The following is a 22574-nucleotide window of genomic DNA, read 5'->3' as shown; positions in this document are numbered from 1 at the left end:
TCCATTACCTACCTTATTAATCGATTACCAACTAAAGTTTTGGGCACACAAACCCCGAAAGATACTCTTTCTCAATTTCATACCCTTTCGACTTCATTTAGCATTGAACCTCGAATATTTGGGTGCTCAGTTTTTGTCCACATTCCAAAAAATGAACGTACTAAACTAGATCCATGTGCGGAAAAATGTGTCATGGTGGGATATGGAATTAACCAAAAAGGGTATAGATGTTATAGTCCCAAAAGATGTCATGTTTTTACTACAATGAACTGTGATTTTGTCGAGACTGAATATTTTTATGATACCCAACTCACGAGTGAGGGGGAGAAAGAGGATATTGACACTCTCAATTGGATAACCTGGATACCTAAACCAAGTAACTTACAAACATCAACACCCAATCTTGACAATATCCAAATATTAACACCAAATCCTGATCCCGAATCACCAAACCCTGCTCCCGAATCACCAAACCCTGATCCCGAATCACCAAACCCTGATCCCGAATCACCAAATCCTGATCTCGAATCACCAAACCCTAATCTCGAATCACCAAATATTGAACCAAATGAAATCCCCACAAGGAATGAACAAGGAGAACAAATCAGTCAAACTTCTGCTGAAACCACACAAAGATATGTTCTACCACAAAAAGCCAACAGAGGAGTACCACCAAAGAGATACTTCCCAGAAAAAGAAGCTCAAAGATCAAGATACCCAATTGCCAATATTGCACGAGGGAACCTATCAAGTGAAGCACACAAATTCAATTCTGCTCTATATTCTGAAAAAATTCCAGCTACAGTTGATCAAGCAATGAAATCTGACAAATGGAGAAAAGCTATGGAAGAAGAAATGGAAGCACTGAAGAAAAGTGATACATGGGAAAAATGTGTCATTCCTCAAGGAAAAAAACCAGTAGGGAATCGATGGGTGTTTACAATAAAATACAAACCAGATGGTACCATTGAAAGATACAAAGCCCGACTAGTTTCCAAGGGATATACTCAAACATATGGAATCGATTATTCTGAGACTTTCTCTCCAGTTGCGAAGATTGATACCATCAGGTTCCTTTTCTCAGTTGTTGCAAATGAAGATTGGTCACTTCACCAATTTGATGTGAAGAATGTCTTTCTACATGGTGAACTAAAAGAAGAAGTCTATATGGAAGCTCCTCCAGGATTCTCCGGAAACTTAAAAAATGGGGAAGCTTGTCGACTTAAGAAATCCTTATATGGGTTAAAACAATCTCCACGGGCCTGGTTTGGGAGATTTACTTTATTTACGAAAAAACATGATTTCAAACAAAGTAACACAGATCACACTCTCTTTTTTAAACGAAAAGGAAATTTAATTACATGCTTAATCATTTATGTTGATGATATGATAATAACAGGAAATGATAAAGAGGAGATTTGTAACTTAAAAATGAACTTATTTAAAGAATTTGAAATGAAAGACTTGGGCAGACTTCAATATTTTTTGGAGATTGAGGTACTACGATCCAAACAGGGAATATTTATCTGTCAAAAGAAGTACGTTCTTGATTTTCTTGCAGAGACAGGTAAGATTGATTGCAAACCAGCTGATACTCCAATGATTCCAAACCAGAAGCTATGTATGGAAGATGAAGCTGATTTTGCTGATAAAGGGCAATACCAAAGGATGGTGGGAAAACTCATCTATCTTGCTCACACTCGACCTGATATAGCACAAGCAGTTAGAGTTGTGAGTCAATTCATGCATCAACCACAGGTTCACCATATGGAAGCTGTAATGAGAATCATCAGATATTTAAAGAAAACATCGGATCATGGAGTTGTTTTTAAAAGATATGGACACCTAAAGACTCAAATATATACAGATGCAAGCTGGGCTGGATAAAAAGGGGATAGAAAATCTACATCCGAATTATTCACACTTTTCGGGGGTAATTTAATCGCATGGAGAAGTAAGAAACAAAAAGTTGTCTCATTTTCAAGTGCCGAATCAGAATTTAGAGGAATAGCCAAAGGAGTAGTCGAGGCCTTATGGATCAAGAAGCTTCTAACTGAGATTGGATTCCCACCAAAGGAAGCTATTCAAATCTTCTGCGACAATGAAGCAGCCATTGCGATTTCAAAAAATCCGGTGCAACACGATCGAACGAAACATATTGAAATTGATCGACATTTCATCAGGAGAAATTAGATGGAGAAATCATTTCTCTTCTGTCTATCAGATCAGAAGATCAGCTAGCCGACATCCTCACCAAATCCGTTAACGGTAGACTTTTCAATGAAGTTCTCCGCAAGTTGAACATTGGAAACCTCACTGTTCAACTTGAGGGGGAGTGTTAGACTGTAATAATAAGAAAGGGGCAAAATGGACAAATTACCATTTAAGGTAATTTGACTATTGGGATCAGAAGTGTTGACTTCATCCTTTCCCAAGAATAGAAGATCACAAGCACTCATATGTTCCCACATTGCAACGGTTATAGCATCAGTCAAAAGCAACAAGTTTCCTTTTTTGATAAAGGGGTTCCAAAAGTCTTATGGAGTCATCCTTTATTTAGAAATAGCTGTTAGAACTTAGTGTGTATAAAAAACCAACACTTGTAAACTTGTAATATTAATACAATCTGTATCAATACTGTTATCAATACAAAGATCAATATTTTACATTTTAACATATCGAATTTATAGAATTAACATTATACACCTTGCACGCCTCAATATCCGGCCATGATCAAGTCCTCGGTTCCATTCAAAGGGAGTGTTTATGTGTCCCCACCATGGAGCCCATGTCTGTCTCAGGAATTTTTTGTCCTTATGTTGCTGTCTTGCTGATGAGCTCAAAGAGATAAGTGGATTTATTTTAAAAGAATAATGCTCCATTTAATGTCAGTAGCTACACGTTTTTTAGCCTTGTACGTCATCAGGGGCAGTGGTTGTCTTTTTGGATGGTGGCGAGGGTATAAACTGTGACACTTGTGTTTCGGGTTTGTAACAAATTGGTCAACAAAATATGCCTATACTCTATAGTAGTAGGGGAGATAACATGACCCACCGATAGGAACAAATGAGTCAACATCCCTCGTAGGTTATAATAGGTTTTTTCCATGAATAACGGGTAAAAAAAGGGGAGCAACATTACACTTGGTTTATACCTTGTTGGTCTTCTTAATGAGGTTGCAAAACAATACACTATCAATGGACTTTAAGCGACGTTGGAGTTAGTTTGACTATGCAGTTCAACTTAAGTTAGAAAAAAAACTTATTAGTGGAAAAGGCAAACACAAGAATCAATCTAAAAAATTATGCGTTGTGAAGCCAAACACGCCTCATGATAAACAAAAATTCAACAAGACCAATATTTATGCATGTAATCGTGTTAATTCGTGCGAATTGTAGTGCAACTATGTTATGAATCATCTTAGCTTCACATGTGCTATGCACATGCCTAGTCCTTAGTTGTGTATGCTAGTATAAATAAGACCATAAGTCATTGTGGTGTAGTTAGTTTTGTTGATTGTTGTGTGTATAAACACATTCTTTCCCAATTTCCTCTCATTGTAATTGTAACTCAATTTTGATTCAATGCAAATTCGGTTTATGATTCAATTCCATTTCTAGTTTGTAGAGTTCAATCATTTACTAGTGTGACTATGAATTCGTTCCTAGAAACACATATCAATTGGTATCAGATTTAGCTTTCGATTCCTAGGGTTTCAAGTCAGAAAAATAAAAAAAGAGGTTACGATTCGTCATTTTTAGTTTTATTTGATCAGTTTCAGATTGATTAGGTGAGTTTTTGGATCGATTCGTACCTGAGAAGTGTAGATCGGAAGTGCAGCAATTAATTCCGAGCAATTTCGTGGTTGAATCTGCTCATTCCGACGAGTTTTGCATATTCGCCACCGTCCGCCGCCGTAGCGCCACCGCTGAATGATCGCCGGATTTCTAACAGATTTTTTTTTGTTGAAGACAAGTAACCGCTGCTCACACGGTTGATTCATTCGCATCAAATTTCATACGCTTGACAATTGTTATACGAGTGACTGCCATGTGTCAGACAGACTTCTTGACTTGATTGACTCGTACGCCTAACTTGTGTTGTAGACTGAACCGTACGATCCACCAGATCCAACGCATCACTCGTATGTTTCAGTAGATCTACGTCAGTTTAATTTTTTTTAGGGTTCATGTTCTACTGAATAAGAGGTAGAAGAAGGAAAATACGTACATATCTTGTTGCTTATCTTTTACAATTGGATTAGGTGCAACTCTATTTTGTTAGTGGGCTTCAAGTAAGTGGATTACATAATTTTTGGGCTGCGTAAATTTTGGGTGTACTGATATACATTTTAGCACAAGGTTGACTGAATTGTAGTTTTTTGTGGGCCTTAAAATTTGATAGCTAGATATCCCTTGTAAAAAGATTTACAATTTTCCTTCCCAACAAGAGTTTTTGGTCTACGCCCGAGAATTTTTAATAAATTTCAAGAATAACATGCGCGGGGAAGTTGCTGACTTCGGTTAACAGCGGGCTCGAGGGTTATTATGGTAGCCACTACACAAAATAGTGAAGTTGATCCGATGGAAGCGTTACGAGCTTCAATGGATGCACTTCATCGTGCTATGGAAAATATGGATGTTCGGATGAATAATATGGAAGGTCATTTTAACGAACGCATGAATGGACTCCTTACGCAGCAACAAGTCATTACTACTAATCTCTTACGACGAAATGTCGATGGTGGGGGTAATAGAGGAGCTCTTACCAGATTAACAAAGATTGAATTTCCACGATTTAACGGAGATGAGGTAAAAGAATGGGTGTATCGCAACAACCAATTTTTCTCCGTGGACAACATTCGTGATGATGAAAAGATTCGGGTTGCCTCAATTCACATGTATGGAAAAGCTTTAAGCTGGCACCAACAATTTGTGAGGTTGCATGGTGAGGATGTCGAATGGAATGTTTACGAAGAGGCGATCATTAAAAGATTTGGATCAACGGTCGAGGATCCACTGTCTGAATTGAAAAACTTGCGACAAACTGGTACAGTCCAAGAGTACGAAGATGAGTTTGAAAGATTGTTGAATAAGTTAGAAGTAAGCGTAAAACATGCTATCAGCTTATTTCTCGGCGGATTACAAAAAGAAATTGAATTATCAGTCCGAATGTTTAAACCGCAAACCTTGGAGGATGCGTTCTGTTTGGCTAAGCTCCAAGAAGATATGTTGGCCGCTAGTAAGAAAAGGTATTCGGGAATACTTACAACACCAAGGAGCACTAATTCGACCTATACTCCAAGGAATACAACAACGATAAACAAGTTTGCTGCTCCAATAACTTTACCTTCCACTACTAAACAATTGGCGTTACCGGCTACTTCTTACAACAGCCAATTTAAAGGCGGCACAAGTGCACCAGCTAGGAAACAGTTATCCCTCAAGGAATACGAGGAATAACGTGCAAAAAACTTATGTTTTTACTATAATCAGCGTTATACACCCGGCCATAATTGTAGCGGACAATTATTTGTCATCGAATTAAGGGTAAATGACTTTAGTGTTGAGCAAGTTACTGAAAGCGATGACGACTCTACATTAATTGTTACTGATTGCCATAAAGAAGAACAACCTCATATTTCAATGAATGCACTTACGGGTACCACTGCACATCAACCCATGCGCGTTCTTGGTCAAGTAAACAACCAACACATGCATATCCTTATTGATTCGGGAAGCACTCACAATTTTGTTGATGTCAATGCCGCTAAACGTTTGGGGTGTCAATACAAACACGTCGAACCAATGAAAGTGTTCATACCTGGAGGTAATAACTTGGTCAGTGCAACCGCATGTAAGAATTTCCAATGGACCTTGGCCGGAATAGACTTTGTGAGTGATGTATTCGTTCTTCCGATCGGAGGGTGTGACATGGTTTTGGGTATTCAATGGCTCAAAACTTTGGGTGATATTGTATGGAATTTCGACCGTTTGCAAATGCTTTTCAATTACAAAAATAAGAAAGTTCAGTTACGAGGGACTAGGAAGTCTGATGCGCAATGGTTTGGAAGCAAACGTTTGAACAAGACAATTGAACAACCGAACGCAAGTTTGAATGCTATGTTCCTTTGCGTTTATCCAACAACTCTATGCTCTTTAGAAGGAATACCAGCGAATAAGGATGATACCTTTCCAGATTCCTTAATAAATTTGTTAGATGAATACTCGGATGTATTTGAGGTGCAGACATGTTTACCTCCGCAACGACCTTGCGATCACCGCATTCCTCTCAAAGAAGGTACACAACCTATTAATATTCGACCTTACAGACATCCTCTAACACAAAAAGATGCTATTGAAGCAATGGTTTCCGAATTGTTGACTACTGGGGTGATCCGTCCAAGCCGGAGTCCATTTTCTCCACCAATTGTCATGGTTAAGAAGAAAGATGGTACATGGCGCATGTGCGTAGACTATCGTGAGCTAAACAATCACACTATTAAGGATCGCTTTCCTATTCCTTTAATAGAGGAACTTATTGATGAGTTAAGTGGGTCAACGGTGTTTTCTAAGTTGGATTTACGTTCAGGATACCATCAAATACGGATGTATGAGGATGATATCGCTAAAACAGCATTTCGAACACACGAAGGTCACTATGAATTTTTGGTCATGCCATTACGTCTTACTAATGCACCTTCAACATTCCAAGCATTGATGAATGAGGTGTTTAAACCGTTTTTGCGCAAGTTTACGTTTGTCTTTTTTGACGATATTTTGGTTTACAGTGCTGATCTCAAGCAACATGCCCAACATTTGAGGTCAGTTTTACAAGTCATGCGTGGCAACACCTTGTATGCTAAGCGTTCAAAGTGTACATTTGCAGCTGCAAAGGTGGAATATTTGGGACATATTATCTCAGCTTATGGCATCGCTACCGAAACGTCCAAGATAGAAGCTATGGCTAAATGGCCAATACCTACGATGCTTAAGCAATTACGCGGTTTTCTTGGTTTAACGGGGTATTATAGGCGATTTGTTCGAAATTACGCTACTTTGAGTAGACCTCTCACGGCTTTGTTAAAAAAGGATTCGTTTGGGTGGAATGAAGAAGCTGAAGAGGCGTTTCAGAAATTAAATAAATGTATGCAAGAAGCTCCCGTGCTCCGTTTACCTGATTTTTCAAAAGAATTCATAATTGAAACTGACGCTTCTGGAGTTGGTATTGGTGCGGTACTACAACAAGAGGGACATCCTATTGCTTATCTAAGCAAAGCTCTAGCGCCTCGCCATCAAAGTTTATCGACCTATGAGAAAGAATTTTTAACAGTTATCTTGGCCTTAGAAAAGTGGCGTGGGTATCTTCTTGATCGCCACTTTAAAATACAAACCGATCATATCAGTTTAAAGTATTTACTAGAGCAGCGAATAACCACACCAACGTAGATGAAATGGTTGCCCAAACTCATGGAGTTCAATTATGAAATTTCATACAAAAAAGGTACCAATAATGGGGCAGCTGACGCGTTGTCACGAGTCCCTGGTAGCTGCGACTTGTATCAAATGTATGCGACTGCTATTTTTGGTGACGTGGAACAAAAGGTCAAAGATAGTGTACAAGCAGACGTCGATCTTCAGCAATTCATTGCTAAATTAGGTATAGATCCCACTATTTCAAAACACTATGATTGGAAAAATGTTAACACGGAAAGGTAAGATTGTGGTTGGAGCTGATGAAGCGTTGAGACTTGCTATCATAAAGCATTTCCACGATGACTCAACCGGTGGTCATTCGGGTGTGAATTCTACGATACAAAAAATAACTCAACGGTACTATTGGAAAAAGTTAAGAAAGCAAGTAAAGCATTATGTTCGCGCATGTGACATATGCCAACGCTGTAAACCAGATTTGGCACAATATCTGGGATTATTGCAACCATTACCTATTCCAGACAGGGTGTGGACCAACATCTCTATGGATTTCATTGATGGTTTACCACCCTCAAATGGTAAGACGGTCATTTTCGTGGTGGTGGACCGTTTAAGCAAATATGCTCATTTTATGCCATTGTCACATCCCTATACGGCGTCTCAGGTGGCTCAGTGTTTTTTAGATAATGTGTACAAGTTGCATGGCTTACTGGAAGTAATTGTTAGTGATCGTGATAAAGTTTTTATCAGTCTATTTTGGAAAGATCTCTTCAAACTTTTAAAGGTCACGTTGCATCTCTCCACGACGTATCACCCACAGACTGACGGTCAAACTGAAATCGTGAATAAGGGATTAGAGTGTTATCTGCGTTGTATGACAGGAGAGCGGTCTAAGAGTTGTACTAAGTGGTTATCATTGACGGAATATTGGTATAACACAAACTACCATACGGCCATCAATTGCACTCCTTTTGAGGTTCTTTATGGCCAGAGACCTCCTATGCCGATCGCGTATGTTAAGGGCGAAAGTCATGTGGATGCTGTGGACCTTTCTTTGATAGCTCAGGAGGAAGCTTTATCATTGTTGAAATTTCATTTGAAGCGTGCTCAAGATCGTATGAAAAGTTTTGCTGATATGAAACGATCTGACCGAATTTTCAAAGTTCACGATTGGGTTTACGTGAAACTTCAACCCCATCGTCAAGTGACTTTACGTGGCGGAAAACAACACAAGTTGTCACCAAAGTATTATGGTCATTTTCAGGTTGTGGAAAAGGTAGGACAAGTGGCTTATCGGTTGCGATTACCTACTCTAGCTCAAGTGCATGATGTCTTTCATGTGTCGCAGCTGAAGTTACACAAGAGTTTGGAGGAACCTTCCATGGGCACCCTCCCTAATGTTTCGCCAGAAGGTTTGATTATCGCGGAGCCTTACAAAATTCTTGATCGAAAAATGGTTAAGCGTAACAATCGTCCAGCAATGCAAGTTTTGATTCAGTGGACTGGTGGTACTCCAGATGATGCGACTTGGGAACTTATGGAAGATCTTTGGCAACGATTTCCCCAACTGGACTTGAACGATTTATATGCTTGAGGACAAGCATTGTTCGAAGAGGAGGGGATTGTTATGAATCATCTTAGCTTCACATGTGCTATGCACATGCCTAGTCCTTAGTTGTGTATGCTAGTATAAATAAGACCATAAGTCATTGTGGTGTAGTTAGTTTTGTTGATTGTTGTGTGTATAAACACATTCTTCCCCAATTTCCTCTCATTGAAATTGTAACTCAATTTTGATTCAATGCAATTTCGGTTTATGATTCAATTCCATTTCTAGTTTGTGGAGTTCAATCATTTACTAGTGTGACTACGAATTCGTTCCTAGAAACACATATCAAACTAATGACATTTAGATGATGATGTCAAGACATCTTATGCTATAAACTCATTCTTTCGAATAGATTGTATTTATCGCTTATAATTTTTTTCTAAAGTTATATCTTCATTGATTCTCAAATAATTTTAGTTCAAATTCAAATTTTTATGTATTTTGTAAATCAAAAAATAGTTAATTGATTCCAACTTTTATAAACTATAACCATTACGCTTCGGTTACTGGATTCATCAAAAGCTTGAATCTTTGTTACTGAATTCAAATTCTTGACAGAAATTAGGTATTAGGGTTTTCAAAGTTCTTGACTTTACACCTCCAGTAACTTTCAAACCCAATTTCATCTCTGGTTCCATCTCTTCCGGCCAGATTTCTGGCTGACGATGATTTGATCTCCATGTCGAAGCCAAATGGCTCTTCGTGTAATATGTCGTGTGATAATCGAGTATCTTCGTTTATGATCTTCAACTTTCCGGACACTTGGTCTCGCGTTGATTGCCGGAGTGTCTTCGAGAAATACGGTGCTCTAAATGACGTGTATTTTGCACGAAAGAGATTGTCGAGCGGCCAACGCTTCGGTTATGTTCGTTTTGAAGGCATCAATGATATTGATTCTTTCACAAAAGTTTTGAACTCTATACAAGTTAATGGGAGATGGATTCGTGCTTACAAGGCTGTTGAGAGGAAGGTAGCTAATCGTCCTCATAGTAAGGATTGTGGGAGCAATCTGAATATCGATAGTTCTGAGGACTTTCCTCCGGCTCCCTGGAATCGTAGTTCGACTAAACCAATGCAATGGGATGGAAAAAGCTTCGCAGACTCTCTTGGAGGTCAGAATCATGTATCCAAGGAGGTTCAGATTCATGGGAATAATCATATAGAGATAAGGATTTGAGGTAGATGCATCGAATTTTATCTCCCTGAATCAGTGAACAATCATAACCTCTTATTTAGCTTTAACAAAGATAGATTATCTTGGTCTCTGGTTGAAGTAAATAAAGTTGATGTTGCTGGCGGCGATGGTGTTAAAAAAACCCCATGATATCTCCAGTAATCTGCCGGTACATTCGTCGCCTGCCATGGATACCAGCGAGAGGGTTCAAGTTTCGTCAAGCGAGGATGATGTAGGTTTTAATGATTTGTTTAATCGTGAGCCTGCAGATGAGAATCGTGAGCCTGCAGATGAGAATCGTGAGCCTGCAGATGAAATTCGGGATACTGCAGATAAAGCAGGTGATGTCGAAGATGGAGAATTAATTCCAGATGATGTCGAAGATGGTGAATTAATTCCAGATCCGTCAATGGTTTCTCCGACGGCGGTTTCCTCACCGGAAATTAGTTCAGATGAAGCTCATAAATCGGGTGAAGCTCAAAAGTCGAGCACTTCTGTTTCTGTCACGAATTCCAATGACAGTTGCCCCTGTTTCGAGGATTACTCCTGCACGCGTGAAAAAAGGGATGAGTTGAGAGTTCCAATGAATTTTCAAAATAATGTTGGGCTTGTGGATGGCTTACCTGTTGGGCCAGACTTTTCTAACAACCCAAATGATCCTGTGTTGGGCTCTGTTTCAAAAGGGACCGCGGTAGCTCGCTTTCGTGTTAAAAAGAGAAAAGTACATCCGTTGATTAAAAGTCGTTTTATTAAATATGTTTGGGGAATGAGTAATATGAAGCGTAGCCGAAGTCGGGATAACTCGCGATGGCAAGATAGATATTTTATCGAGAAGGTGATGAAACATTCGGAAGAGGATGACGACGACGATATTTGTTGCTCGTGTTGCTCATCCTGTGCGTCCTCGGATTCGGAAACTTAGTCTCTAAAGCTAGTCGAGGTGTCTCCCCAGTAGTGTCGTGTTTGTCCTCTTGCCATTTGTTTCCTCTCGTTTCGTGTTCTTGTGCGCCGTATGTTTTTAATTGTGTGATTGGAGCGTGAGCTCGTGTCTTATCTAGCTTCTTGCTAGTTTCTCTCGTGTACTGCTATTTATTAAGTAATAATACTTACTTGCCTTTAAAAAAAAAAAAAAAAAATAACCATTACGCTATAAAACACCCAATTAAAAGCTAAATTTACCTAATGCTCCCTTACACTTTTCAATCTATTACAAAATCCACGACCTTAAAACGACGACGCACGATGATTTCCCCCTCCCCGTGAAATCAATATCTCGTTATTTCAAACTTTGTAAACCCTAGCTCAAAAATTACGCGCGCTCGGATCTTACAGTTATGGCAATCGCAAGAACTGGTGTTTTCGTTGACGATTACTTGGAGTGTATGCTTTCTTACGCTTAATTATGAATCACTTAAATTAATAATCTTAAATTATAAACTCTTTTAAATCTAATTTATTGTTGATTCCTCTGTTATAGATGCTAGTACATTGCCAGCGGAGTTGCAGAGGCTTCTTAACACCATTAGAGAACTTGATGAACGATCTCAATGTATATATTTCTATCTTCTATCATATTATTGTATACATAGAGTTGGCTAATTATGCATTTCATTTATACATACAGTCACACTGTTAGTTTTTCACACAATGTTAATTACAAATTGTGTAGTTGTACATATGTGCATACATGTAGTCACACTGTTAATTAAGAATTATATATGTATGTATATACATACATATATGTGTTAGTCATATGAAATATATAGAACATTAATTAGAGACTTACAGAGTATTAGTTATTTCTATGAGAAGGTATTATGCATAAATCAGTAGGCACGAGTTTATGAAAATCACTCCGTATACGATGAACGTATGCACACTATTTTATGTGTCTGTGTTCGTATTGTAGAATTTTGTCTGGGGATACAAGTGCTGTATTGGTTGATTACATGATGATATTATATTAGTATTGATTGATAGTTAAATGGTAAGGATTTTGTGATTGGAAGTAGAATTAAAATATATTTTGTTTACTTCAACAATCTACAAGGTGTACATTTTGTGAAATGAAAAGAGATTGGTTGTTGTTAAGTGAGTTGATCAGGGGTATATGTTTTTGTGTTAAAGCGATGATAAATCAAACAAGACAGCAGACGAAGAATTGTTTGGATATGGCTTCTCAAAATTCTTACAGAGGTATTCAGGAAGACGGTGACATGGCTTTTGAGAAGATGAAAAAGGAGATCGAAGGGAACCAAGATAGTGCGTTAAGTTTATGTACCGAGAAGGTCCTTTTGGCACGTCAAGCTTATGATCTTGTGAGTTCTTACTTTTTTTGCTATGTGAACAGATGGACTCTTGCATCTGTCACATGCTTTATGAGTGTATTTATTCTCTCTGAATATGTCACATGCTACTTTAATTTATTACTTGATAGAAAAAAAAAACATGTAATTCTCAATTATTAAAAATGGAGGTAAGAACTATAATATGAGACTTGTTATATATCTTCAGTGTTGTGAACTATTCTTCTATGGTTCTTATAAGCAAAGACCACTTGAAAGCACTATAATATGGGGACAAACATTTCATGTGCTATATTTTTTGCTTTTAGTGTTATGTGTTCCGTCTTGATATATCACTATAATATGGGAACTAACATTTTATATGCTATATGTTCTGGTAATTAAGTTATCCGTTCTGTCTTGATGTATGACTGTATAATATGGGAACTAACAATTTATGGGCTATATGTTCTCTTGTTCTGCTAGTTAATCTTATGTGTCGTGCCTTGGTATCAACTTACTTGCAGATAGATAGTCATGTAAAACGTCTCGATGAGGATCTGCACAACTTTGCTGAGGATTTGAAACAAGGTATGGTTTGATTTACTTGTAGACAATCTGTTATCTCTTCATATTCACATATAATGTGAAGTTGGACTTAACAATTGGACTAAATAGTTATAAATTTCTATTACTCATCTCAAGACTCAAATAGAGTGGCCAAAAAACAAAATATATTACTTTATTAGGACATGATATGTATATAGGGTTGCTAACCTGCTAACAAAAACAAAATTTGATTTGTTATATGCAGAGGGAAAATTACCTGCAGATGAACCAGCAATACTTCCTCCGTTACCTTTAGTTCCTAAAAACGAGAAGCGGAAACTACCGTATATAATGCCTAACCCTAAGAAGTTTGATTACCGAGAAAGGGAGTGGGACCACCGTGATCGGGATTTCGAGCTCATGCCTCCACCTGGCGGGTTCAAACGGGATTACGCCACTCCCTTGGAAATGGATCAACCAATTGATCCAAATGAACCTACCTACTGTGTCTGTCATCAGGTTCCGACTTCTATCCAGATGTCACCCTTTTAAGAAAATTCAAAATTATGTATATGTCGTTAATAGTTTGAGTAACATCATCTAACTTTCCTTTTCAGGTTTCTTTTGGTGATATGATTGCATGTGACAATGAGAATGTAAGTTGCTGTTTCTTCTTTTTGTTTCTTTGTTTTGCTAAACGACTCACAGTATTATGCAATTTAACAAGGAACTATTGCTATGAGACTGAACAAGCCATATGAGGGTTACTTGTTCAGTTGACCCGATTCAAACTTTGTTCATTCTCCCTTTCTTGCTTATTTGTATGGTCGAACTTTATTTATTGGGTTCATTAAGCTAAGATGGTAGCTAGAGGTTTCAATTACAACCCATATACTAATGAATTGGTTGATTCAGGTTATGTTTTATCTATAATGGTTCTACAGGGTTAAAATTTGCCCCAAAGTGTAATAATGTGTCATAGGCCTCCTTTATTATTGTTTAATTCAAATTCAAATAGATTATCTTTTACTTGGACATTTTAAATCATATTTGACACGGTAATTGCTTATAAAAAACATTCTATGTGTTTCATGTGAGCTCCACCTGATCCGTATCATAATTAAATATTTCCTGGTTTTGACATGCTTACTGATATTGATTTCATCCATTCTTTAACATCTAATGGTAACAATATTCATCTGTTATTAGCATGCTTTCAAGGTAAATATAATTTCGTTTGATAGGCAAAAGCATAATCATGGGCCATGATGGTGCTTGCTTAGAAAAGCATTTGTTCAGCACTTCGTCCCTATATCTGAGTAAAATATTTGTGTAATGGTAGACAAAAAATGAACCAACCAGTTTCTTGTTAAAAAGGAAAAAAAAACAGTTGTCACTTTTTGGGCGGATGATTGTGGAGAACAAGCAGACGAATATGATCTAAAAATAAAATATGGAGTAATTAGTACCAAGGTCACAAATAGGTAAACGGATGATGTTCTCTCTGTTTAGGCTACCAGGGAGGGGGAGTATTTTTACTCAGATGTTCGCGGCTAAGGTTATCTGGTGATCGTTTCTAACCCTTTCCCGGCCACCCTAAGATAATTTGTTAGCGCGGTTTGAACCTGAGACCGCTTGTGATAATATGAGCTGCCCAAAGTTAGGCTACCTTTAGATGGTTTACCAAGGTCACAAACTTATTATGTTAATACTATATCTGTTTTCAAGATTTACGTTTTTATAAGTTGATGTATATTGATATAAATTTTGGTGGTGTTGACAGTGTCAAGGTGGAGAATGGTTTCATTACTCATGTGTTGGACTCACACCCGAGACAAGGTTTAAGGGAAAGTGGTATTGCCCGACGTGTAAACAACTTCCACTGTAAAAAGTGAGTTTGTAGTTTGTATATTTTGTTCAGTAACAAACATATAATCGGCCAATCTTCTCACTTTCATCTAATTTCAACGGAGTCGTGTCTTGGCCTTGTTAGGAAGGAAATTTATGTTTTGGAAGCCCTGGGATTTACATCTGTTCAATTGGGTCGTGACGTGTTTTAAATCGTTCTATTTGGTAAATGTTATAATATTTTTTGTTACGAGAATATATTATATTGTGTCTTTGGTTCATTCGTCATTTTATATCTTTAAATTTCATGATAGATCACCAATTTGTGTCACCCAACTGTTACTGGTGCTTCGAGCCTTAGTCTGTCATCGTTAATGAAGTCCCTCACCGGATCATACCATTTGGCGAGCTATACGTCTTTCAGCCTTTATGTGGTTTTTGGGCTTTTGGCTCTTTGCAAGTCTTTATATATGTTCTTCCATACCTTCTTCTAGTGGTGGCAATTTGGGTTGGGTCTAGTAGACTGGTCAAAGCTACTCACTTGAATCAGACCTGATTAAGTTGAAGGGTGAACATGTCAATAAGTCAGTTTTTGTTATTCTCGGTGTTATCAATCGCCAGACACATGTCATAAAGGTTTGAGTTGGGTAATATCCAATATGGAGATGACTTAGGCTATTCTGTGTCGTAGTCTCTTATCTGAATTTCTCTGTTCCACATCAACGCCACATTAACACCAAACACTTCAACATTCATTTAACTAACTTCTCACTATCCTACATTCTCACCTTAAACTTTAACCAATTTAAATTATTTTTTGTTAAATATATTACATTTACACACACAAACAGCTAAAGAGAAAAATAATAATAATTGGGTCCCATCCAATTCAACGCCATCCCTTTGACGTAAATAGCTTCGTGCCTCATTTCACGTCTTGCTCCCTATTGGTGGCCGCATTTTGATGCACGCCAACCTTGTTCGCTAACGTACATAAGATGTGCTCTTATATACAGTTGTATGATAACGAAAAAGTATACAAATCGTCAGGGAGCAAAATAGTTTGTATAATTGCCTAAAACGGCAAACATGGATAGAGATGAAGAGCCATCATTCAAAATTGGTTAATTGCATATTTGGTTTTCGATAGAATTGTGATAATCATCATCATCATCATCATCATCAATAGTAGAGTTGGTTGCGAAAAATGGTTTTCTAACAACCATAATGGAACCAATCAGTTTCAAAGAAAAATAAGTGATGATGAATAAACAATTATTGTTTGTTTTATTTGCTTATTAACTGTCCGAATAACTAAAATCACCGCATTAACACTTTTTTTTTTTTAAAAACAAAACGTATATTTTTGTATATATATATAGTACAATGTAACAGTATTTACATTAGTTAAAGGATAGATCTTTAAACAGCCATGAAAGCTTTAAAATCATACGTAAAAGATCTTGATTCAAAGGCGATTCCAATCTTTCTTGCTCAAGTTTCTGAGACTAAAGAAACCGGCTCAACATCTGGTGAATACACAATTTCGTTGTATGAAGCTCTTGCTCGTGTTCATTGCACCAAAATTGTTCCTCAAATCGACAACATCATGTTGATCATTATCAAGACGTTGACTTCTAGCGCAGGCTCGTTTGTTCTTCGTCAAGCTTGCTCTAAAGTGGTCCCCGCTATCGCAAGATACGTGATAGACCCCATGAAGACCGAAGTCAATAAACAGGAGATTGTTCATTTGTTTTATAAGCCTCTTTCGGATTCTCTTTTAGCAAACGGAGAGAATTTATTGTCTTGTTCCGCCCTTTGTTTACGAGCTATTGTGGAGTCTAATAATTGGCGGTTTGTTTCGAGTCAAACGGTCAATGGTCAATGAGGTTTGTTAAAGGGTGGCTGCAACTTTAGAGAAGCCTGTTTAGGCGAATTCACATATGGGTTTAGTTATTGCTTTAGCTAAACGTAGTTTGTTAGTTAAAGATTACGCAAGATTATTGATTCGGTCTGGTGCTGGGATCCTGAAAAATGGTGTCGATGAAGGGAATTCATAAAAAAGGTTTTTGGCTATTCAAATTGTGAATTGTTTGATGAGGAGTTTGGATTATAAATGTATACTGTCTGAGTTAACTATTGTGATTGGAGAAATGGAAAATTGTCGAAATGATGAAACGGCGTATGCTAAAGGGGCAGCTTTTGAAGCGATACAAACTGCTAAAAGAATCTTGATGATCGAAAAAGGATCAAGATTAATAACCTAGTCCTCGGCTGAAGTTAGCAGGCTGGGTAAGAAATCAATATGGGTGATTTTTGATACTAGGTCAAAATATGTCGAGTAGGGTTGACTTGACCAGAACCCTTTTTCGGTTCTTACAATTTTTTGAGGTTTGGTGATTTAAGCATTCAAAATAAACTTTGAGCAACTGCTTATTTTACCTGTTTAGTTAAATAAAGAGTTTAATAACATTACTTCACCAGTAAATGGGTCGAAATTACCACCTTTTATAACAATAAGTCTATCATTTTAATTGTTATTACAGAGATCAAGATCATATGTTGATGTCAACAACATGAACCTTTTAATGACTCTATATGGCAACTGGTCAGATAGGAAAAACAGAAGATTCAGAAGCCCGTCTTTTAGTAAATTCGATTGGACTCATAATTCAATTTATGACAAAAATGGTGTCTACAGTGACCACAATGACAGTTTCACCAACGTTGAACAGTTGAACGGTATCTTGGAATCAGTGTCTTCAAATGCAGACATCCTTTTACAAGGAAACAATACTTTTTAGCTGTCTCAATAACTATCTGTTAAGAGTTAAGACTAACGAAAAGTCTCAAATACAGTCTTCTGTCACCATTGCTTCTGGGCTATTTGTTCTGTTGATTGCAGTTATTTGTTTCTTATGGATACGAGAATTTGATGAAGTTTGTTACAATGTTGTACCTACCTGATTTTGTTCTATGTTTTTGGTACAAGAATTTTGATTAGTATTCTATAATTGGAGTTTATTGTAGTATGATGAAATACATTATGGTAAGCATAATTCTTTTCGTTACAAACAACTAAGAAAAATTACGTCGTACCTACTTTACTAGCAATCGTACGAACGTCAAGGGTATTTGAAGACTTTGATGCAGTTGGGCATTTTTTGGGGACACTGGAGGTAAAGTGGGTTGTTTAAAAATGTTCAGAATATGAACAACACCGGAAAATTTTAGTATTTTACTACTCGCCGGAGAATTTGAAAGGAGTTAATGCGGGGTATTTATAATGATGGGCCATCGGTTGGGCCCTATGGGCCCAATGACACGTGTCATGATAATCTGGGACATCCTAGAGTTTTTTTTATATAACCTTAGGTGTTAGTACAACATAAAGTAAAAGGTTAAAGCCAAAAATAGGCTACAAACTTACACAAATGTACCGATGTCGCCCACAAACTCATTTCCGTCCTAATGTCACCTACAAACTTTCAAAAAAGTGTACCGATGTAAACAAAAACTTTCAAAAAGTGTACCAATATAAACAAAAATGACTTGCTACCGGCTAAACTGGTTAAAATCAACACGTGTCGTTCGTGGATTGGATCTTAATTCTGAAGAAAAAAAATTATCAGGTCAAAATTAGTATGTAACAGGTCATAACTACAAAATGTTGATATTAGCACATTTTTTAAAAGTTCGTAGGCGACAGTAGCACAGAAATGAGTTTGTGGGCGACATCGGTACATTTGTGTAAGTTTGTAGCCTATTTTTGACTTTACCCTAAAGTAAAATATGCAAGCACTTGAGAGGGTTTTCTCTGACATTCTATTTACTGCACGTTCAATCAAGGGAACCTGTGATGACCCGTCCAAATCCATTTGGACGAATACATCATTCATTGATTTCATAGTGAGGTTTTGACCTCTATATGATACGTTTTGTAAACATTGCATTCTTTTGAAAAGGTACACCATAAATGAATATATAAATCCAAGGTTTTCGACGTCTAGTGATTTCTACGTATAGACAATCATCGTATATAATAGTTTCTAACAATACATCCGTTGACAATACAGTCAAATAAGATACATGGTGATGATTTTGTGAATGCAAAGTTTTCTCGAATAAAGTATGTATGACTCCATGCACATAGCTTGTATAACGTATAAGCAAACAGCGAAACATGCTTAAAAGTGTCAACACAAAGGTTGGTGAGAATGTTGCGCATAATCTGTATATAAAGGTGGATCACAAGATTTCAGTTGTTTCATCCAGAAACGTTTATCAAAATATTCTACAAAATTGAGCACCCTGGTAACTAAGCTTTAACGTCTATATAATAAGTACCCCTGTTTTAACATACATGCAACCAACATGTACAATACACGCAAACCAACGTGTACTAACCTCAAATAGCATACGTCTGTTTTATAGTTCAGGCTAGGGTTTCTATACCTGGAACAGACGGGGATGTCAAGCCCTATGGATCCATATACAACTATTCGCTCCCACCAGTTCTTATAACTGGCAGTTACTAGTTACCAAAGTTAAGGGATTTTCGCTTCAAACTCTGTGTAGAATTTAGTATGTACTTGTATCCATTGCGTTTAAAATAAAGTGCATGTATTCTCAGTCCAAAAATATAGATTGCAAAAGCAATTAAAAAGGGAGCAAATGAAACTCACCTTAGCAGCACATAAGGTCATTTACCGAAATATGACCGAAACTCGGAATGCAAAATAACCCTAGATCTCAACCTAGAGAACATATGTTGGTCAATACATGTCTAACAAGCTATGTCAGGTCATAGTGTATCACAATCCTAATGCTTGAGACCGACATGCAAAAGTTAACAAAAGTCTTCTCAAAAGTCAACCTGACCCAATATGATCTTTAAATCTATACATTTTATTATCATAGTATAAGTCTTGATAATTGAACGAATTTATAGCTTATCAAACTCAAAATATTATTTATTTCAGGAGTTATATTATATTTGAATTATCATGGCAATCGAAAATATTTTATTATTTCACATAGTTTTTCAATACTTGTAAAATGATAAGACAGTCAACTTTGACAATTGTTCAACAAAACGAGACGTGCCTTATATAGAAATTCATTTACTCGATTAGTAATATCTAAAAATCCAATTTATCAATCTCATAGACAAGTTGTTTAAATATTAATTTACAGTTTCAAACACAATTTCAATTAACGTCAAACATAATTCAGTTGACCATATCTTTTAATCAGTTCATCGAAATCACGCGATTTTTAAATGAAAAGTTAATAATTTTTCGCCAACTTTCCAAAAACATGCATATCATATACTTTATATCAGTAGCATATGTATCAAATTCGTGATTCATCATAAACTGTTTAACTACAAAATTAAATCATACAAGCATGCATAAACATATATACTCGAGCACTAGACATGGATACACTATTAATATATAGAAGATAAGATATGAATGCTCACGTGTCAATATTGTGATTCAATATTGTAGGAAAGTACCTAGACGCAACAGAGATGATAAACACTAGTTTGACTAACGAGCAATACCCTAGAACCATACCCATAATTTCCTTAGCTCTATCCCGCTCGCAAAACCCATTTTGAAAACATGCGAGCAGAACCTCGTCGTAGTATTTTATGTATAAATAATAATAATACTAATACTACTAATAACAATAATAATAATAATAATAATAATAATAATAATAATAATAATAATAATAATAATAATAATAATAATAATAATAATAATAATTATAATATAAATATAGAGAGATATCGATATAGATTGAGAGAAGTGAATGAATTCGAAGTAAAAACTGCGAGCTTTATAGATGTGGCCTGGAACTGAACCCCATGCGATCGCATGGGTTTCATGCCCATTTGCCATGCGATCGCATGGCCAGCTGGTACGCACCCAATATGTTTTGTTTTCTTGTTTGCCAACATATTTTTCACTGTAGCAAATAGTGTTTAATGTAGCAAGTCGTTACTGTAGCAAATAGTGTTTAACTGTAGCAAAGCCGTTTTCACTATAGCAAATAGTGATTTTAGAAAAAAACACTGTAGAAAAATGATTTTTTACTGTAGTAAATAGTGATTTTCGAAAACACTGTAGCTTTTCGGGTACTGTAGCAATTCGAAAATACTGTAGCAAATTAGTGTTTTACTTGTTCATCTTAAACGTTTTAGTTAACTTATCTAAATATCAATCAAATCAATAAACGAATGTTACTATCGTTTACTAAATAACTTGAAATTATATATATGTATATATCTTTTTTTAATATACATAAATCAGTTTTTAAATACACATTACAAGTTATTTATGAATAATTAATATTCCAACTTATTGTGCGTGTGTGTGTGTGTGTATATATATATATATATATATATATATATATATATATATATATATATATATTACAAATAGATGTTCGTGAATCGTCAGTCAATAGTCAGAGGTTAACTGAACATATAACATTAGTTCAAAAATTTTGAGAATCAATATTACAGACTTTGCTTATCTTGCCGAAATCATATAAAGATTAAGTTTTAAATTTGGTCGGAAATTTCCGGGTCGTCACAGAACCGAAAAGATAGTTTTTGTAAAAGGTGACAGAAAGAAAGTTTAGCAGTGTACTTGTGCCAGCTAGCACTACTAAACTAGAGGACTTAATGATACGTCTGACGGATTGTATGTAAATTAAGCATCTCCATTATATGTTCCTGAAACAACCCAACCCGTATTCCATACGATAATTTTTTTTTTTTTTGAAATAATACACATTTACGCGCCAATTAAATATGTAAGCCATTCCATAAGTTCCATTTAAACGTACAACAATTTAAATGTTTACAAAAGGCACGAAGGCCATTAATTAAGTTTAATACAAGTTTGACCCACTACAAATGATAGTTTATAATCCAAACGACACTCGAGCATGGTTTGGGGCTAAACTACCCAAAACGTTAGGCCAACTTCAGAAGCCAACCCAAAGGCACCCCCTGTCAAAATAAGCAGGAGACAACTAATCCAACTGTATGCCCTTACCCTTGTCCAAGCCGGAACCTATAAAATGGTAAACAACGAGAAGGTAAGCAAGGCTTAGTGAGTGCAACAATTATACATACACATATATAACTTACTTACATGCAAACACTTACCAAATCCGCATACATACTAGTTACATAATTGGCATACCTTTCACATGTATAATGCTAAGTACCACGATAACAAGGCTAGTATAACAATAGCATATAACACAATAATACAATGTACTACAACACAAGTATAACGATGATGTTCACAACATCCATAGTACTCAAGATCTCAAGGCTAGCCCAACGAATGGTATCGTCAACATCGAACTTAAATCCCATTCGCCTATATTAATGTGGTATCGTCAACACCGAACTTTAAACCCACATATGAGGTATCGTCAACAACGAACTTTAAACTCTCATCAACGTCCCTACACTAATCGTATGGCATCATCAACATCGAACTTTAAGTCCATACGTATGAGGTATCGTCAACAATGAACTTTAAACCCTCATCCACAACATAATATACTCTAGGGTATGGTATCGTCAACATCGAACTTTAACCCATACCCCACAAGTAAATAAATTATATACATGCATATATAAT

General features: G+C 36.5%; 1 protein-coding gene and 1 pseudogene across 1 annotated transcript; both read left to right on the top strand.

The window, feature by feature from the left end:
• Positions 1-11477: 11477 nt before the first annotated feature.
• Positions 11478-15179, top strand: LOC139844132 (PHD finger protein ING2). Its single transcript, XM_071834343.1, has 7 exons — positions 11478-11596; positions 11694-11765; positions 12344-12534; positions 13029-13092; positions 13316-13569; positions 13668-13706; positions 14834-15179. The coding sequence occupies exons 1-7, from the start codon at positions 11551-11553 to the stop codon at positions 14936-14938; spliced, it is 771 nt and encodes a 256-aa protein (XP_071690444.1). The 5' UTR covers positions 11478-11550; the 3' UTR covers positions 14939-15179.
• A 1151-nt stretch (positions 15180-16330) lies between these two features.
• On the top strand, positions 16331-17165 carry LOC139841986 (protein SINE1-like; annotated as a pseudogene).
• The last annotated feature ends 5409 nt before the right edge of the window (positions 17166-22574 follow it).

This window comes from Rutidosis leptorrhynchoides, chromosome 4 (genome assembly GCF_046630445.1).
Source record: "Rutidosis leptorrhynchoides isolate AG116_Rl617_1_P2 chromosome 4, CSIRO_AGI_Rlap_v1, whole genome shotgun sequence".
In the NCBI taxonomy this organism is placed as follows: Eukaryota; Viridiplantae; Streptophyta; class Magnoliopsida; order Asterales; family Asteraceae; genus Rutidosis; species Rutidosis leptorrhynchoides.
Note: the sequence above shows the minus strand (reverse complement) of the source record. Positions and strands in the feature narration are given on the sequence as shown.

What these genes read in the sequence shown, in the direction of transcription:
- LOC139844132 (XM_071834343.1), top strand. Translation starts at nt 11,551, where the DNA reads ATGGCAATCGCAAGAACTGGTGTTTTCGTTGACGATTACTTGGAGT. An exon ending in CGTTGACGATTACTTGGAGT is followed by an intron (nt 11,597 to 11,693) that starts GTATGCTTTCTT and finishes CCTCTGTTATAG; the next exon opens with ATGCTAGTACATTGCCAGCG. An exon ending in TTGCATGTGACAATGAGAAT is followed by an intron (nt 13,707 to 14,833) that starts GTAAGTTGCTGT and finishes TGGTGTTGACAG; the next exon opens with TGTCAAGGTGGAGAATGGTT.